Source organism: Eptatretus burgeri, chromosome 11, assembly GCF_056783735.1.
Source record: "Eptatretus burgeri isolate ZD-2024b chromosome 11, Ebu_testis_v1, whole genome shotgun sequence".
Classification (NCBI taxonomy): Eukaryota; Metazoa; Chordata; class Myxini; order Myxiniformes; family Myxinidae; genus Eptatretus; species Eptatretus burgeri.
Genome location: NC_140971.1, coordinates 5,888,144 through 5,906,087, shown reverse-complemented (window position 1 = coordinate 5,906,087; position 17,944 = coordinate 5,888,144). Strand labels below are relative to the sequence as shown.

At 47.2% G+C, this 17,944-nt stretch overlaps 1 protein-coding gene across 2 annotated transcripts; it reads right to left on the bottom strand.

The window, feature by feature from the left end:
• Positions 1-4,928: 4,928 nt before the first annotated feature.
• On the bottom strand, positions 4,929-17,931 carry LOC147016374 (interleukin-10 receptor subunit beta-like). 2 transcript variants are annotated; one of them, XM_085847828.1, is made up of 7 exons: positions 17,818-17,931; positions 13,984-14,140; positions 10,840-11,009; positions 10,023-10,165; positions 9,661-9,802; positions 8,247-8,416; positions 4,929-5,288 (listed from the first exon to the last, which is right to left on the bottom strand). In XM_085847828.1, exons 2-7 carry the CDS (start codon positions 14,106-14,108, stop codon positions 5,157-5,159), a joined length of 882 nt encoding a protein of 293 aa, XP_085703954.1. In that variant the 5' UTR covers positions 14,109-14,140; positions 17,818-17,931; the 3' UTR covers positions 4,929-5,156. The 2 variants fall into 2 exon arrangements, with proteins under 2 accessions (XP_085703954.1, XP_085703953.1); XM_085847827.1 differs by lacking the exon at positions 17,818-17,931 and adding an exon at positions 16,534-16,761.
• Between the last annotated feature and the right edge of the window lie 13 nt (positions 17,932-17,944).

Genomic DNA, 17,944 nt, shown 5'->3' with positions numbered 1-17,944 from the left:
AGATGGTTACTGTCCGCGCAGGGTATTTTTACATATATATGCCAAGTTTCAGGAAGTTTCGATGAAAACTGTAGGCTGTGAAACAAAAAAGTCCACAAGAACAACAACGTGAGTAAGACTTAGAGATCCTCCACGAGGATCTAAAAATACAGAACTAGAATATCTTGGTTGGATAAGTGTCCCCCCCAATCCCCCCCCCCCGAGTTAATACTTGGTGGAAGCACCTTTTACAGTAATTACACATGTGAGTCTGTTTGGATAGTTCTCCACCAACTTTGCACACTTTGATTGGACATTTGCCCATTCTTCTGTACAAACTTGTTCAAGTTCAGTGATATTGTGTGGGAATCGTTGATGGACAGCAATCTTCGAGTCATGCCACAGATTTTTACAGCGGTGCGCTGTATACAATTGCACCGAGTTTGAAATGTCCCCGGTGTCTACCACGTCTCCGGTGTCCCCTCCCCCCCCCCCACTTGCCTCAAGACAGCCAATGACGGCCGTCCGGTAGATGCAGTGCGTAACCAAGACGGAAATAGCGAGAATTGACGGAAATACCCGAATATTTCAATGGAAATTTGTGAAACTAATGTGTTATATATGTGAAAACCATTTAATTTATTGCTTGACGGGGAAAAAACTAAGAAACGCGCCCCTCTCATGTACAAACGAACGAAAGACGTCATTTCCGCCCACCATCGCATTTCGCGCCGAAAGACGTCATTTCCGCCCACCATCGCATTTCGCGCAGATCGCCGAATGCTGAAAGCTAAGTTCTTCTTATGCTATCATTCTTTTGCGGCCCTCTGCCACGCTGTATCGAACAATTTCATTCCTTCTGTTATATATAAAGGTGCTAATAACAAGATTTTTACATTTCAAATATTAAGTGCGCTTTTTAATTGTTTTTCAACTGAAAAAGCATAAATTGCATATTTTAACATTGGTGTACTCATTTGCTTCACCACACGCGCTGTATTGAAGGATTTCACTTGTTTTAATTGGATTTAGGTTGGGGCTCTGACTGGGCCACTCAAGGACATTTATCTTTTTGTTCCTCACCCACTCCAGTGTAGCTTTGGCTGCTTGCTCACGGTCGTTGTCATGCCGAAAGGTGAACTTCCATCCCAATTTCAGCTTTCTTGTAAAAGGCGGCAGGTTTTCCTCTCGGATTTTTCTTTGCTTTGCTCCATTTTCCCTTCTATCCTGACAAGTGCCCCAATCCCCGCTGATGCGAAACATCTCCACAACATGATGCTACCACCACCATGCTTCACAGTAGGGATGTTGTTCTTTGAAGTGATGTGCTGTGCTGGGTTTGTGCCAAACGTAACGTTTTGCATTTTGACCAAAAAGTTCCATCTAGGTTTCGTCAGACAACAAAACTTTTTGACACGTAGCTTCAGAATCTCCAAAGTGTTTTTGCATACCTCAAACGGGACTCAAGATGGGCTTTTTTGAGTAATGGCTTCCTTCTTGCTTCCCGACCGTACGGGCCAGATTTGTGGAGTGTTTGGAATATTGTTGTGACATGCACGCAGTGACCGGTCTTTGCCATAAAGGCCTGTAGCTCTTTCAAAGTTGCCATTGGCCTCTTGGTGGCCTCTCTGATCAATCTCATCCTTGCTTGGTCATCCAGTTTGGGGGGGGGGGGGACGGCCTGATCTAGGCATGCTCTTGGTGGTATCCCTTCCACTTCTTAATGATTGTCTTGACTGTGCTCCAAGGGATATTCAAGGCCTTTGAAATATTTTTATACCCGTCCCTGATCTTTGCCTTTCCACAACTTTATCCCAGATGTCTTTTGAAAGCTCCTTGGTGTTCATGGTTGAGTCTTTGCTGTGAAATGCATTACCAAGCAGAGAAAACCTACAGGAACAACTGATTTTATTCTGAAATAATCAAAATCACGACAATTTAACACAGGTGGAAGACGATTAACTTGGAATGTGATTTTGAAAGTGATTGGTTACACCTGAGCAAATTTACTATTGCTATTATAAGGGGATAGACACTTATCCAACCAAGATATTCTTGATTTGTATTTCAAATCATTCTTGTGAAATTTAGATAATTTGCTTTTCACTTGGAAGTTGTGGGTTACCGTGAAAATAAAGGTGGAAAAAGTCTGATTTAAGCGTAGCTGCGCCTGGCTTCGTGTCCCTGGCGTGGCTGGTGAGCTCTCTCCGGAGTTCTCCGCACAGGCACGTGTTTCACCGTCGGCACCACAGTTGGGGAGGGGAACGGGCGGGGTTACCGGCACTTTCTTAGTGCAGAGCTCGGTAAGGGAGAGGGGAATTGCTGACGCTCCGTCCAACGAGTTGACGCTCTGGACCGAACTGGCTCCGGCGAACTCCTCTTGGCTGTGGCCTCCACTACGCCCCTTCTCCGGAGGCGGTCCCCACTCAGCCCTCTGGTTTGCCTCTGAGCCTTCCTCCGCATCCCTGCTCCACTCAGCAACTCGCCCCTCAACTTCGACCTGAGCTCCGAGCTCCTTCCTCTCCGTCGATCGGCCCCCGTCTGCCTTAATACTTCAGCTCCAAGCTCCGTCTCCCGACTCTGCCCCATCGACACTGCCGCACCGACACTGCCGCCGCCTGCCTCTTCGAGCTCCGTCCTGTTCTCTGACCCCTCCAGACTGCCTCGAGCTGCGTTGTGCTCGTGCTTATATAGGCCAGGGGAGGAGTGCATATGTAAATTTGTGGATCACAGCGGGTTTGGAGGCGGGGCTACACCACTTGATGCTCAGCCATTGGATGGATGAAAAGTGGGCGCGAATCATTCCTGATCCGATTTCTTTTGTGAAAGGATCCCATTCACAACCCATGGCACGACGTTCGGGAGAAAGGCGAAGGTGGCGGGAGTTTGCTGTGGTGGTTTGGGAAGGGTGTTGGTGGTGGCGATTTGGTTGTTGGCGGGCGTCGTTTGAGAGTGAAGGTGAGTCGATGTTTGCGGGGTGGGGTTGTGGAGGTGAAGCGGCCGAAGGTGGTGGTGGTTTGGTGTAGTTGTTTGGGGACGTTGGTGGTGGCGATTTGGTTGTTGGGGGATGATTGGTCCAAAATAACGACAGCAAAAGAAAAACGGCTATCTCAAAGGATCGCATCCCTGTGAACACGGAAATTCCCTCTAAACAACGGTGGGGAAATCTAACTACACATATACTTATCTTCATAACTGATCTGAGGTCCTTTATGGTGGTCTGCGAATTTCCACAGCCGTAACAATATATATATATATATATATATATATATATATATATATATATATATATATATATATATATATATATATATATATATATATATATATATATATATATATATATATATATATATATATATATATATATATATATATATATGCCTGTTGTTTTGTTTGGCATTCCCATCTCAGCACATGGCTCAAGGTCCCAAGTTCAAATGCACATATTGATTTGTCTCGTGATGTTCTCATAATTCATGTGTAAAAGTATAACCGTGTCTCCTAACGTGCTTACCTCCTGCCCCCCTCCATGCCCTACGTCACTATTGGTAATAACAAATGCTTGTTTCTCTTTTGGCTGCAGTAATGTTTCCTTGCAGTTCCCTTAAGTACAGAAGGAGCAAGAACACAAATATGGACTTGTAGAAGACTGACTCAGCACGAGGCGGTTCACATTTCGAGTTCAGATTCCGCAGGCATGAGAGCATTGTGACGTTTTCGTCACACACAAGTTGGTGAGCAATGACTTGAATATCGAAAATGTTTCCCCCGAGTGTTACAAACTCCTGAAATCCAACTGTTGTACACGAATCAAGATCACTTGTTGTATGTATTAATAGGGTGGATCTGAACCAATCAAGCTCGTCAATCTGTTGTGTTTGGAGTTTGATTGTTGTTTTTTAAAAAAAACAAAAACATTTACTCTTCCAAGCTGGAACTCCACGTTCAAAATTATAATAAATCGGAACTACCTCATAAACGAGAACGAGCAACCGGACATTGCAGACCCTCGCCACGACTTTTGTGTGTGGTCTGTTTTTGTGTGATGTGTCGATGATGAATTAACAGCATAAGTTTATGTTCATGCAGCAGACAAACAAACCTTTTCGGTTTTATATTGTATAGATTCTAAAACATTCTAATCCATCCATCGATGGGGACCAGACTCTGTGCAGAGCGTTGGTGCTGCCTAAGCAGTCTCCTGGACGGGTCGCCACTCCAACACAGGATACCAGCATGCTTTGGCTCATTTTGCCGACCTCGGAAGGATGACAGGCAGAGTCAACCCCACCTGGTATTAATTCAACAGCCGAGTGGGATTTGAACTCATGATCCTAGGATCCCAAGCCCACCACCCGAACCATTAAGCCAACACCAGGCTTACGTTCTAATAGTAGGTACTTTACAGATTCACTCACTTCATAGACGGACTCTCATTCCCCATCGGGCATCTTTTATAAATGTACTCGCATCCCACGATAAATTTGCAATTTCTCACCGGCTTTGACACCAACACAAATTATATTACGGACACTCAGCATCAAAAAGCTACAAATATCGAACAGAGTTTCAAACGGAGCAACTCGCCACCGTTAGAGCATTTAAATTGCATCAGACGTGGCAAGAAATGTGAATTGATGCTTCCAGCTTGCCGGCTCCATGACAGAAGATGCCGTTTGCATTTTTGCCAGACATCCTTACCCGGATTAGAATCCCGTACGGGCACGGGCAACTTGCTCGTTCTAATGGCATGTCCTTTGAGACACCCTCACGTTCTAATAATACGTACTTTATAGACATACTCAGTTGAGAAAAACAACAACAAGATAACGTGTAATACTGGCTACCACGAGATAGCGCTTGTGGCCTACGTTTGTATATTATGTGCGGACAGACAGACACAAATGCAATATACTCTGGCAAGGGTAAAAAAAAAAAAATCAGAATTTACACCAAAAAAAAACTTTTATTGCATCTTTACAAGCATTAATGGGACTGAACATGAAAATTCTTCATTTTCCACTAACTTTTATATCAAAAAATAATGAACTCATCAAATGCACATAAATTACTCAATTGAATGAAAAACCTTTGGCTTTGTACCATGATAATCATTTTCAATGCCCCAGCAGTAGTACTATTAGTAGTAGCAGTAGTAGTAGTATTTTTTTACGTTAAGCACTCCTCGAGTTTGTGTTGAGGTTGGTCACAGACGATGCTAGTGACTTGTAACCGTTGTGGTTACAATGTTCTTGTACCAAGCTCACCGGTTCGTTCCAACCCGCGGAGCAAATGGTTTCCTTTCCCTGCGCAACCAAGACAAATCGTGTTGGTTTACTCTCACAAGATAATCACAGACAATGCTCCAGATGCATTCATAGAATCATTACCTTAACAACAGTAGCTATAATCAAACAAACAACAACAACAACAAGCCAACCAATAGCAAAACGTACATTGGAAATACACGGAGTGGAATATTCATGTGAAGGGGAGAAACGTTGAATCGGACAGGCGAGAAAGATAAAGTTGATCTGAAATTGGGGAGGGTGGAAGGGGGTGTTGGGCATGATGAGGAAAAGAAAAGGAGGTTGGGGTGAGTTGCTTTTCATTTCCCAAAATGACTTGTAAATGGGTGACTTCCATGAACAGTGCTGGAGTTATCTCCGGCATCCCACCAAAATCACCGATGGAGGCCGGCTTTGCTGTGTGGTTGGCCCAGGAGATATCATGGCTGATGGTGAGGCCAAGAAGTCGAGAAGAAAGATCGGTGGGTTCGTTTCATGATCCTTCTGGAACAACAGGGTGAGACTGAGAGATTTTCCAGGACATGTTCCATTTCTCAGATGAGCATCTAATTATTTCCAGATCAGCAAAGAGCAGCTGCTAACTGCGCCTCGGAGAGAGAGATGGGGTCACTGTACTGTACGACAAAATATGTAGTCATCTGAAAAAAGGAAGAGACGGTGTTCGTGAGTATTGAAGAGGTGGTTTATGTCGATGAGGAACAAGACTGGGCCCAAAAACAGCCTTCAGGCACTCCAACTTCCACTGGGGAGCAAAAGGGAGGCTTCCATTAACGGAAAAGCGTTGACTGCGCAATCAGAGAAAGTGAGAAAGCCAGGTGAGATGGTGGCCTTGGATTACACAGGCAGCAAGGTTGGCAAGCAGAGCAGGATTCCACGCTGCGTCAAATGCTGTAGATATGTCTACGGAGATTATCCTGACCTCTTGTTTGATATTTCTGGCTTCCAAACATTACCGAGAGAGCAGAAACAACTTGTCCAGGGTTGAGTGACTGGGACTGAATCCAAACTAATAGTCAAGGATCAGACCATTTTCAAAAAAATGAAAGACATCGACAGCGATGATGGATTGCATCCAAGGACGTCCAAGGACCCCTCCCACTCATTAACCGACAGCTGAGAGGTGGAGCCTTCTCCCTTTGATGGTGGGAGGAAACAACGTAGTATCACCCCTCTTCACTTGCACAGCCTCACCCAGTTTGATACGGGGAACAAGTGGACGAGATCTTAACCTGTCCAGTTTAAAATAGACAGTTGTAGAGGTGTAAAGGTCAAATGGTAAGAAGGTCGAAGGGTCTAAAGGGTCTCTGGAGGGTGTAATTTAAGGTCAAAAGGTTCATATCGTCTCCATCGAATCCACTGTGACCATACTCTGTACAGTGTCAGTGCTGCCAAAGCAGTCTCCTGGGCTATTGGGCACAATCCTGGACGGGTCGCCACTCCGATGCAGGATACTCGAATGGCTCAATCATCCCAGCAAGCTGGTACTCATTTTGCCGACCTCAGAAGGATGACAGGCTAAATCAACCCCGCCTGGCAATAATTCAACGGCTGAGCGGGATTTTAACTCAGGACCCTAGTATTGCAAACCCATCACCCCAACAACAGATATTATCATATCAGGTCATATTGTCTGAAGGGTATAAAGATCAAAGGGGTCTAAAGGGTATTAAAAGGTCAGAAAGGTGTGAATATCTAAAAGGGTCTAAAGGTTAGGAAGTCGTCTAAGGGGTCTTCAGGGTCTTCGGGTTCTAAAGGGTCTAACAGGATCTAAAGGGTCTTAGCGGTCTGAAGGGTCCATTGGGTCTATAAGGTCTTAAGGTATATGCGGGTCTAATGTAATTAATACACCTACTCAGGTTCTGTGCAGACAAATAGACAAACAAACGTATTCAAACGCCATTCCCTCTCAAATGGCATGGGAAACTAAAACGGGAGAGCGTACACATCCGCCAGGCTGAAGAGTTTACGTTTCTTATCCCAATGATAGGCCGGATCTGCATCCGGACTTTAATCAAAATCCAATCAGTTTGGTCTTTCACCTACCCAAATCATCCATCAAGTTTTGTCATAACCCGTCCACAACTTTTTGAAATTCAGGTATTGTGCTATATATCGTTTACGGGCCTCTCAATGGTGAAGAACCACTTTAAAAATTCCAGTTTCCGGATCCGGATCTTCACCAAAATCGAATCAATTTGGCCTCGTCACACACGCAACCTGTCCAACAAGTCCCGTCTGAATCCGCCCATAACTTTTTGAAATATCCTGTTCACCGACAGACAGACAGACAGAGGTGAAAACACAACTTATGACCACCTTCGGTGACGGAGGTGAAGAATAATTTGATTTCGGAATCTATTATTTAAATTTAAATCAAACAACATGCAAAATAAACGTTCGAGAAATACCCCGAAATACACATCCTATTGTCTGGAGAAGTATCCTGAACCATTCTACTTCTTTTTATGGCCTTAGTGGAGGGAAGGGAAGAGGGAAGTAAGAGATATGTTTGCTAAGGGACTAACTAATCAAAACTAACCAACTGGGGGGCAAATAAGACTATAAATGTTCCACCACTCCAACCCCTTACTTTCTCCTCCGACTCAAAGTTGGAATTAAAGAAAATCAGTTGAAACACAATTATTATGACAAAATGTGTGAACATGGAGGTAGCTTCAACATGAACTCCTGGAACTTCAATGTTTTCGGGATCATTTTAACAGAACAAACAAAGAAAACCTCTGGATGTTAAAGGTTACAAACAGACCAGTCTCTAATGCCGAAAAGCATTTACGACGAGCAATAGTTATCGATTCCGGTGAAGACGACGCCAAAAACCATTTTGCTCCTTCAACCTTGAAAGGATGTTCCAAGGTAATCAAAACTTTCCTCAAACCTGAAAAGCAATGTTAAAATCTGCACAATGTCCTCGTGAGCACGGATGTGCGAGCAAACCTTTTGAGATGTTAATCCAGAGAGCGTGTTGGGCAGGGGATGATCTGGGGGGAAGATGTAGCGCAGGGTTCTGAATGACAAGTGGCCGACCAGCCAACAAGCGGCGAACAGTGTAAAGGAGATAATTGCTGAGACTATCACAACCAGAGGAACGACCCACTGTGGGAGGGCTGGAAGAACAACAGATGGTGAAGGTCAGACATGAGGTCCAAGATGCATGGAGAAACAAAGAAAACTAGAACGGCACTCAGTCGAGCGCATACCTCTGCCAGGCTGAACAGTTTAGGTTTTGTATCCCATCGATAGGCCGGATCCGGATCCGGACCTCAATCAAAATCGAATCAACTTGTTCTCGCCACCTAACCAAATCATCCACCAAGTTGTTTTTTTTCATAACTCGTCCACAACTTTTTGAAATATCATGCGATATATCGTTTTTGGTCCCATCTTTCAACGGTACGCGAGACGTGGCTCGAAGAGAGCTCCGCGTTGTTGTTGTTGTTGTTGTTGTTGTTGTTCTTCTTCTTCTTCTTCTTCTGGTGAAGACAAAACCTTTAGGACTCGGCTCTTTTATATATACAAGATCCGGATCTCCTTAAATACTGAGCACATGTACACATCCTCACATCGACGGTGCCTTTTGAGAGCGTCTATCATGAACTTTTAAATATATTCGGACATTTGCTTTAAAGTTTCGAAAAGTTCACGTTACTATTTAAAGATTATTCCATTTAATGAATTGTAATTTCGTAAATACACGATTTTCTCGTCATGAACGACGATCGTCCATGACGGGTCTCGCTATTGGCTCCGTCAAGGCACGTGATGAAATATCAGAAGTTGTTGTTTTTTTTTTTGTTCTTGTTCTTCTGGTGAAGACAAAACCTTTAGGATGCGGCTCTTGGACACATTTGTCCTTGTTTTTTTAATTCTCATATCTAGATTTGGATGGTCATCAAAATAGGGTTTGATTCGTCCTTGTCAAACACCCAACGTGTCCATCATGTTTCGTCCGAATCCGTCCACAACTTTTTGAGATTTCCTGTTCACAGACAGATAGAGACAGACAGACAGGGTTGAAAACATAATATCCGTCCACCTTTGGTGGCAGAGGTAAAGAAGAAGCAAAGCAATGATCAAATGGAAAATATTGTACTGATCACTTTCGCAGATGGAGATGAGGGATGTCGGCGAAAATATATCTCGACTGAATATATTGCCCATCTGTTCATTCCTCGCCCAATTCTCCGTCCCTTTTCTTCTGGTACCCCTCTGCACCAATGTTGATACATCAGCTTCTCACTCCTCTGTCCTCAGCTCTTCCGTGAGCCTCAATCTCAGTAAAAAAAAAAAAAAAATATATATATATATATATATATATATATATATATATATATATATCACATAAATATACCTGTGGATGTATGAAATGGAACTCCGTCAGAGATGGGGTTATTTGACCCAATGACCCAAGCCATAACACAATAATCAGTGTTGGCCCGGAGGTTATTCAGAGTTGTCGATTCCGAGGTTTGTCTCTCTTCACACTGCTCCATCTGTGCGATAATCGAACAGTCAATGCACGATAACTGGCAGTGAAGGGTTGATGAGGAATGTAGGGAGAAATGGAGAGTTCATGGGTGAGGGAATTGGAAAACATTTGGTGAGAAAGTGGCTAAGGTGAAAAGGTAAACACTGGGATACACGGCCGGGTATCTAGAGACGTGGATCTGTTATGCCCGTCGTGTCCTAAGATGATGATATGTCGTGTCTCACCTGAGTACAATTGAGTGATGCCTGACACCATTTTAACATGTATTCCAGTTTGCCATAACTGTCCTTGATCTGAGGAAGCGACAAGCTCACAGACATCGAGATGCCCCAACCTCCGAGAATTATATGAGGAGGTCCAAGACGTCCTGCAAGGAAAGAGGCAACACGTCGTACGGTTACCGCCGACGGATACCGAACAGACAATTTGCCAAACGCAAATAAGGAAAAAAAAAATTGAGAATCTCCGCTGGACAAGCCAAAATTGTTGGGACGATTCGCCTGATTTTGAAGTGAAGAAGCGGAGATCTGCTCAACGGCAGACATTTTGCGTTTCTGATGTCAACACGTCAGTATCGGTGTAAAAAGTTCAACACAAAACACAAAACACGTCAACGTAGACAAAATAAAGCAAAAAAAGCATGAATGCAATGCATTTAGATGAGGTCCGTGTGACTCAATCCGAAACAAAATGCAAGGTATACGAATTGCGGTCCTTTGGGGTAAACCATGTCAGAATACGTGGCCAAGAGGCTGGAATAATCAGGAATGAAAAAAACTAAATTTCCATCAGTCTACGATCGTTAAATACATTCCATTTAGAGTGATCGAGATCGTTTTAACGACGTAGTTAAAGAAAGCACTTTTCAGCACAATGTATGATTTGTAAAAAAAAAATTTTATGCACGATGTTGAGAATTCTGGAGGATCCCACATGGCAAGTCTCAACCAATTAGTACACAGAGATGTAACCTCACATTGACCGAAGACTTCAATAAAATGAAGCACATTTTGATAACCGGTGTCACATTTCACATCGTACCATTGATGTAAGGTGCAAAGGTAGTGTTGATCCAGTCTGAGAAGTGACCCGTGGCCTCGGCTCTGACTCGGATTGTATAGGATGAAAACCAAGCAAAGGTGTCAATAAAGGAACAGTTCATGAATGATGTTCTCTCACACTGCGGCACCCATTTGTCCTTCTTGTATGAGCTGAAAAGAAAAATTCAACAAAAGGAGAGCTAACGATGAGTTGTGATGCACAGACATAGCACAGTAGCAAAGATTTGGGGCAGTGGCTGGTGGACAACTCAGTGGTTAGAATTTAGGGCAATGGTAAGGTGATGGTGTGGTGGCTATGTGACAACGCGTTGGCTGGTGACGGCACAGTGGCTCGGTGATAGTGCCGTGGCTGGCGACGGAGCATTGCCTCGATAACAGCATTGTAGCTGCACGACGGTGCAGTGGCTTGGCGACGGCGCCATGGCAAGATGAGAGCATGGTGGCTACACAATGACATGGTGGCTCAGCGATGGTGCGGTGACGGCATGCTGGCTAGGTGACGACACGGTTGCTAGGTGATGGCGCGTTGCTGAGATGACGGCGCATTGTTGAGATGACGGCACGGTGGATGGGAGATGCAGCATTGCCTCGATGATGGCATGGTGGCTGGGCGGCGGTGCAGTGGCTGGGCAACGGTGCAGTGGCTGGGCGACGGCGCAGTGGCTGGGCGACGGCGCAGTGGCTGGGCGACGGCGCAGTGGCTGGGCGACGGCGCAGTGGCTGGGCGACGGCGCAGTGGCTGGGCGACGGCGCAGTGGCTGGGCGACGGCGCAGTGGCTGGGCGACGGCGCAGTGGCTGGGCGACGGCACAGTGGCTGGGCGACGGCGCGGTGGCTGGGCAGAGGCACGGTGGCTGGACGGAGGCATGGTGGCTGGACGGCGGAGCGGTGGCACTGTATCTGGGAGATGACATGGTGGCTGCATGATGTAGCATTGCCTTGATAATGGCGTGGTGGCTGGGCGGAGGCGCAGTGGCTGGGCGGCGGTGCAGTGGCTGGGCGACGGTGCAGTGGCTGGGCGACGGCGCAGTGGCTGGGCGACGGCGCAGTGGCTGGGCGACGGCGCAGTGGCTGGGCGACGGCGCAGTGGCTGGGCGACGGCGCAGTGGCTGGGCGACGGCGCAGTGGCTGGGCGACGGCACAGTGGCTGGGCGACGGCACAGTGGCTGGGCGACGGCGCGGTGGCTGGGCAGAGGCACGGTGGCTGGACGGAGGCATGGTGGCTGGACGGCGGAGCGGTGGCACTGTATCTGGGAGATGACATGGTGGCTGCATGATGTAGCATTGCCTTGATAATGGCGTGGTGGCTGGGCGGAGGCGCAGTGGCTGGGCGGAGGCGCAGTGGCTGGGCGGAGGCGCAGTGGCTGGGCGGAGGCGCAGTGGTACTGTATCTGGGAGATGACGCGGTGGCTGTATGATGTAGCGTTGCCTCGATGATGGCGTGGTGGCTGGGCAGAGGCGCAGTGGCTGGGTGGCGGCACTGTATTTGGGAGATGACGTGGTGGCTGTATGATGTAGCGTTGCCTTGATGATGGCGTGGTGGCTGGGCGGAGGCGCAGTGGCTGGGTGGCGGCACTGTATTTGGGAGATGACGCGGTGGCTGTATGATGCAGCATTTCCTCAATGATGGCGTTGTGGCTGGGCAACAGCGCGGTGGATGAATGATGGAGTGTTGCTGGGCCGCTGAGCGGTGGCTGGGCGGCGGCGCACTGGATGGGCGGTGGCGCGCTGGATGGGCGACGACGCGCTGGATGGGCGACGACGCGCTGGATGGGCGACGACGCGCTGGATGGGTGACGGAGCGTGGTGGCTGGGCGACGGCGCAGTGGCTGGGCGACAGAGCTTTGCCTTGTTGACGATGTGTAGTGGTGGCTGCGCAAGAGGTTGGGAGCACCCCAAAGTTGCTGAAAATGTATCTTATTCTGGAGGCATGTTGAAGCAGATGTGGCTTCCTTCTTGTATTTTTACAGTGATTGAGGGTCATGGAATAGCTGACGAGAGACGGGTGATCGGTCGACAATCAAAAATCAGCTTGAGATATCATCACAGACATTATTTGACAACTTTGTGTACACTGCGTTGCTCTTTGACAACTTTGTGTAGACCACAAAGCTGTTTGAGTTATTGCTACATTGGGCCAGGGCTTTTACTACCAATCCAACAAAATCCTTCAACCAAGACCCATAAAAGGGTTAATTGAACCTCCAAGTCCAAAAGGGTGGCGCAGAGGAAGCACACTTGCCTCCGAGCTCTGCAATTTGGGCTTGATTCTCAATCCAGCTGCAAGTTGTCATCCCGGTGTTTCACAGGAAGGGCGATTTGTCAATGCATATCGTCCCTCAGATGGATGTTAAACTGGGCCTCCCATCTGACAGCATTTGTTAGTTTACGTTAAAGATCCCATGGTGTTCTTAACTAAGAGTCGGAGAGTGAACGCCGCCACCATGAACAAATTACAAACTCCTTCTCTAACCTCAAGGGGGCACTGCATCCCGCCATGCCTCCAACAAATGACGATACGTGCAGCTATGCTTTACATGTGAAAGAAGAAGACTGCACAAACACTACCAACTGAGTGTGGATATAATGAGAACCTGCAGCGCCTCCTCAACTTGAGATAAACTGTCCTTCGTGATCAATATTTTCAATCTTTGGGAGAGTTCACAGCTGGAATGACAAGTTCATTCGAATTGGATCCCCCCCACCCCCATCCCTCCCCCACCAACCCACATCCCTATGAATAAAGCCTGATGTCATCAGGTCAGAATGTGAGGTTGGCCACCAGTTTGACACTTCTCCTTTGGATATGTTATGGAGTTCTATTTTATAAATCCTACAAAGTTGGGAACGTAAAAACTGCCATCCTTGTGCTTCATTCACAGCGAGTTGCATCATGGAGTACACCATCCATCAGAGGGGACACCAAGCATGACTTTCTACCTGCTATCGCTCATGAAACATGCTACGGTAATTTGAAAAAACAAAAACAACAGAAGGTTAATGTGTGCTGGTACCTTGGATTAGTTCCAAGTTGTGGCCTAACCTCACAGCACTGCTCCAGTAGCACACAGCATCACAGTGACGATGCAATCAGCACAGGTGCTGCGTATAGTCTCTCGACCTACCTTATGGATTCTACCCGGTATGTCGGTCTCTCAGAGACTGTTGTATTGTTGCTTTGAACAGTTGTGGAGTTTTCAATCCTGCCTTGTTGCCAGTGCAGGATATGCTTGAAGTTCAACGAATCCATGATGACATTCCGTGGAGCAGGCACCGAACAGCCTGCAATCCAGATTGGGAATAAACACCAACAAACAAATGATCTGCGGACATCATAGTGATGTGCAACGAAAGGAGACTCGGTAATCTGACCAACGACGAGCCACCGACAGTTAAACTTATGTCCCCACTGTACATCACCCATCGAACAGTTTGAATGTAGCTACGGCGTTTTGTTCAACACAGGTGTTCAGCAACGACGACGGATCAGGTGTCACCTGCTTCAACAAGCACTCTACGGAATATAATTCAGCAAAGGATCGAGGAAACGTCAGCAATGAGGAAAATCAAAACCGAAAGATGTTCCGATTCTCAGCCCGATGTACCATACGTCCGATACGCCGTTACAGAGTGGGAGGACTGCCAAAGCAGTTTCTTGGAAAGGGATACACTGGGTGGTTTTTGCCATTGCCTTCCCAGCAGAAATTACGGTAGGAATTTGGAATTGGTTCAGGGTGCCGGCGATAGCTCACCTACTTTTCACAAAGGACACTGCGGGGTCTTAATTAACGTCCACCAACTAATGCCACCAGATGGTGCGCCCGGTTTAACATCAATCCGAGGGATGAAGCACCCTGCCTGTGAAACACCGCGATGACGGTTTATAGCTGGGTCAGGATTCGAACTCAGGCTCGACAGATCAGAGGCAAGTGTACGTACCTGTCGGCCATCCCATCGAAAGATGTTATCTTGTATAGATACAAGGCTCAAAAATTGTGGAGGGCCCCAGACTCCAACGGCAACAGAATTACTCATCGACCGGGCAATCACCAGAGAGAGTACCGGTTCAAACACCTCGGGAACGTCCTTTTTTATCCTGTTTATCTCAAATGTATCCTGGTATATCCAGTGGGAAATATTGTGACTATGTGTTGACGATAGACAGGAAGTTGTGGAGCTTCGACGTTTTATCCAGAATTCCACACCCGGTTGTCCTCCCCAATTCCAAGCTGGACGGACGCTCATTCCTTCATTCCTCGAGTCTCTCGTCTGTGGAACCCACTCCTCGTGTCTGTGTATCGTGCTGCCAACTCCAGTCTCTCAAGGATGCTGTCCATGGTCACCTCCGAGAGCTTTTCCGCTGGTTGTCTGCCGCTTCCACCGCCACCACCACCACAACACACACACACACACACACACACACACACACACACACACACACACACACACACACACACACACACACACACACACACACACACAATTCCTTTCTACCACTCAAATGTGCGATGCCTTTGCCCCTTGTCCCCCTCCGATCCCCAGTCTGTGAACCTGCTGCCCTCCCTCATGTAGATCCTCCATGAGCCAAGATGTCTGCAACAAAAGAAACGTTAAAAAAGTACCCTTCGATACCAAAAGACAATGGGTGTAAACACGGCACGATGTGCTTCAACAATCCCACCATGGATCTTACGACTTTCAATAGTATTTGCAACCAGGAACTCGTATTAACGGTCGGAGAGCTAACCCGTCCCCTTTATCGCTGAAAGCATCATCCTTCCACCTTCCGGCCATGTTTACTTTGGACCAGCAACCGCACCCTGGCGATTCCCAATCGACCGTCGTCCTAACAATCAGTAACGAAGTGTTCGCTGAAAATCGGACCAACTTTGGTTTCATTGTTCTCCACTTTTTCCTGGGAATTTCCAACCCTACCCCTCCCACGTTCCTGGAACATTGGCTTTTGACGTCATGTCACAGACTTGTTACTCTCACCACTGAAGGCCCGGTGTTGGCTTCGCGGGCTCGGGTGGCCGGCTTACCATCTCAGGGTCCTGAGTTTGAGCCGCGTTGGCTGCTGAATTAACAACAGGTGGGGTTGACTCAGCCCGCCATCTGTGCTTCCAGGAAATGAGACCTGCCTGCCATACGCAAGAACAGAACCGAACCTTCACCGCCGAAGGTGGACGGACGTTGCGTTTGCACCCCTGCTCATCTGTCCGTCTGTCTGTCTGTCTGTCTGTCCGTTTGTGAACAGGATAATCTCAAACAGTTATGGACGGATTCGGACGAAACTTTGCGGACTGGTTGTACACGTGACAAGGACTAATGGATCCGATTTTGGTGAAGGTCCAGATAGGAGAATTTTTTTTAATTTCTTGATCCATCGGCCGGTTCCATTGCCGAGGTTGCTCAAACATGACTGACGTTCCTAACGTTGCTGACGTGCCAAAGACCCCGCAGTGAGGAGTCGACGGTGGACCATGGAGGACGGCGTCCTGTCGTGGACCGAAACAGGCCGGTTTGTCCATCGCGATCGAGGTACGTGAAATGGACATTGTGGACGCGGTCGTTGTGTCCGACCGTTCACGATCCACTCGCTTTCCCAACCAACGGAGACACCTCGTCACGCTCACGGGACACAACCGCGTGCCCTTGTGTCCACCTGTACTCACCTGTGGAGTTCACGAGAGCCAGGACGAAGCACAGAGCAGAGACCGTGTCCATCCGAGACCGCCGTCCGTGCATGATCGACGAAAGTCGGACACCCGTCCCCCTCTCCAAAGCGGTTCCTGTTTCGCGAAGGACTTTCCAGGAACACAGCCGACTTTCCGAAATGCGCCACCGTTATTCATTCGTCATTCCTTCGTTATTCATTCAAAAGAAGGAAATTAAAGACTTTTTTTTTGAACAAACAGGAGACATTTTACCCACCGTGTCGTGCCGCAATCACACCCCATGAACTTGACACCGTTTCCTCCTCCAACGTTAGCTCGTATACTTAATACATACGCACGGGGGGCATGGAAGTGTGAGAGGAAAGAGAGAAGAGAGAAGAGAGAAGAGAGAAGAGAGAAGAGAGAAGAGAGAAGAGAGAAGAGAGAAGAGAGAAGAGAGAAAGAGAGAAGAGAGAAGGGAGAAAGAGAGAGAAGAGAGAGAGAGAGAGAGAGAGAGAGAGAGAGAGAGAGAGAGAGAGAGAGAGAGAGAGAGAGAGAGAGAGAGAGAGAGAGAGAGAGAGAGAGAGAGAGAGAGAGAGAGAGAGAGAGAGAGAGAGAGAGAGAGAGAGAGAGAGAGAGAGAGACAGACACAATGTTTGGAAGGACAGATGAGTAATGGGAAGAAAGAGACTTACGGGACTTTCTTTGGACTGGAGTAAAAAAAACCTCCGTCGTGTGGAAGGACGTTATAAATGGACGGTCATCACATGTGGCGTTGTGTACTCGGAGGCCATTTTTAACATTACTTTAACTTTAATCAAACTTAACCTGCTTAATATCCTTTTTATATAAATAATTTAGCTACGAGCCAAACCCGCGCTCCGCGTGGTTTATAGAGTGAGGGTTCGTTATGACCTCAATATATCCAGTGTTCACGATGTGATTTATAGAATTTCTTTATATACAATGTTTCTTGTCACATTTTTTTGTGTCAAATTCACCTTCTGAGGTAGTCAGCATGTGCAGAAGAGGGTTATACATTGCAGACGCTGTTTTATCGGAGTGGCATTACACCTCTCAGCGGTAACGGTCTGTCGACGACAGACGTAATGACGTCAGCGAATGACCGATGATGTCATGACGTCATTACGCCTCTCAGCGGTGACGGTCTGTCGACGACAGCCGTAAAGACGTCGGCGAATGACCGATGACGCGATGACGTCATTACGCCGCTCAGCGGTGACGTCACACGTCGCATGCAAACGAATGTAAAAATTAGAAAATCGCCAAAAAATCCCAAACCTGTCCGTGTGGCGCGATCTCACATAAGCCCATGCTGTACATTAGACCACAGACCACCCGCATGCCGAAAATGGCGACAATCCTTCCGGCAGTTAAGGATACTGAGGGAGTGGCGAACAGCCCCCCG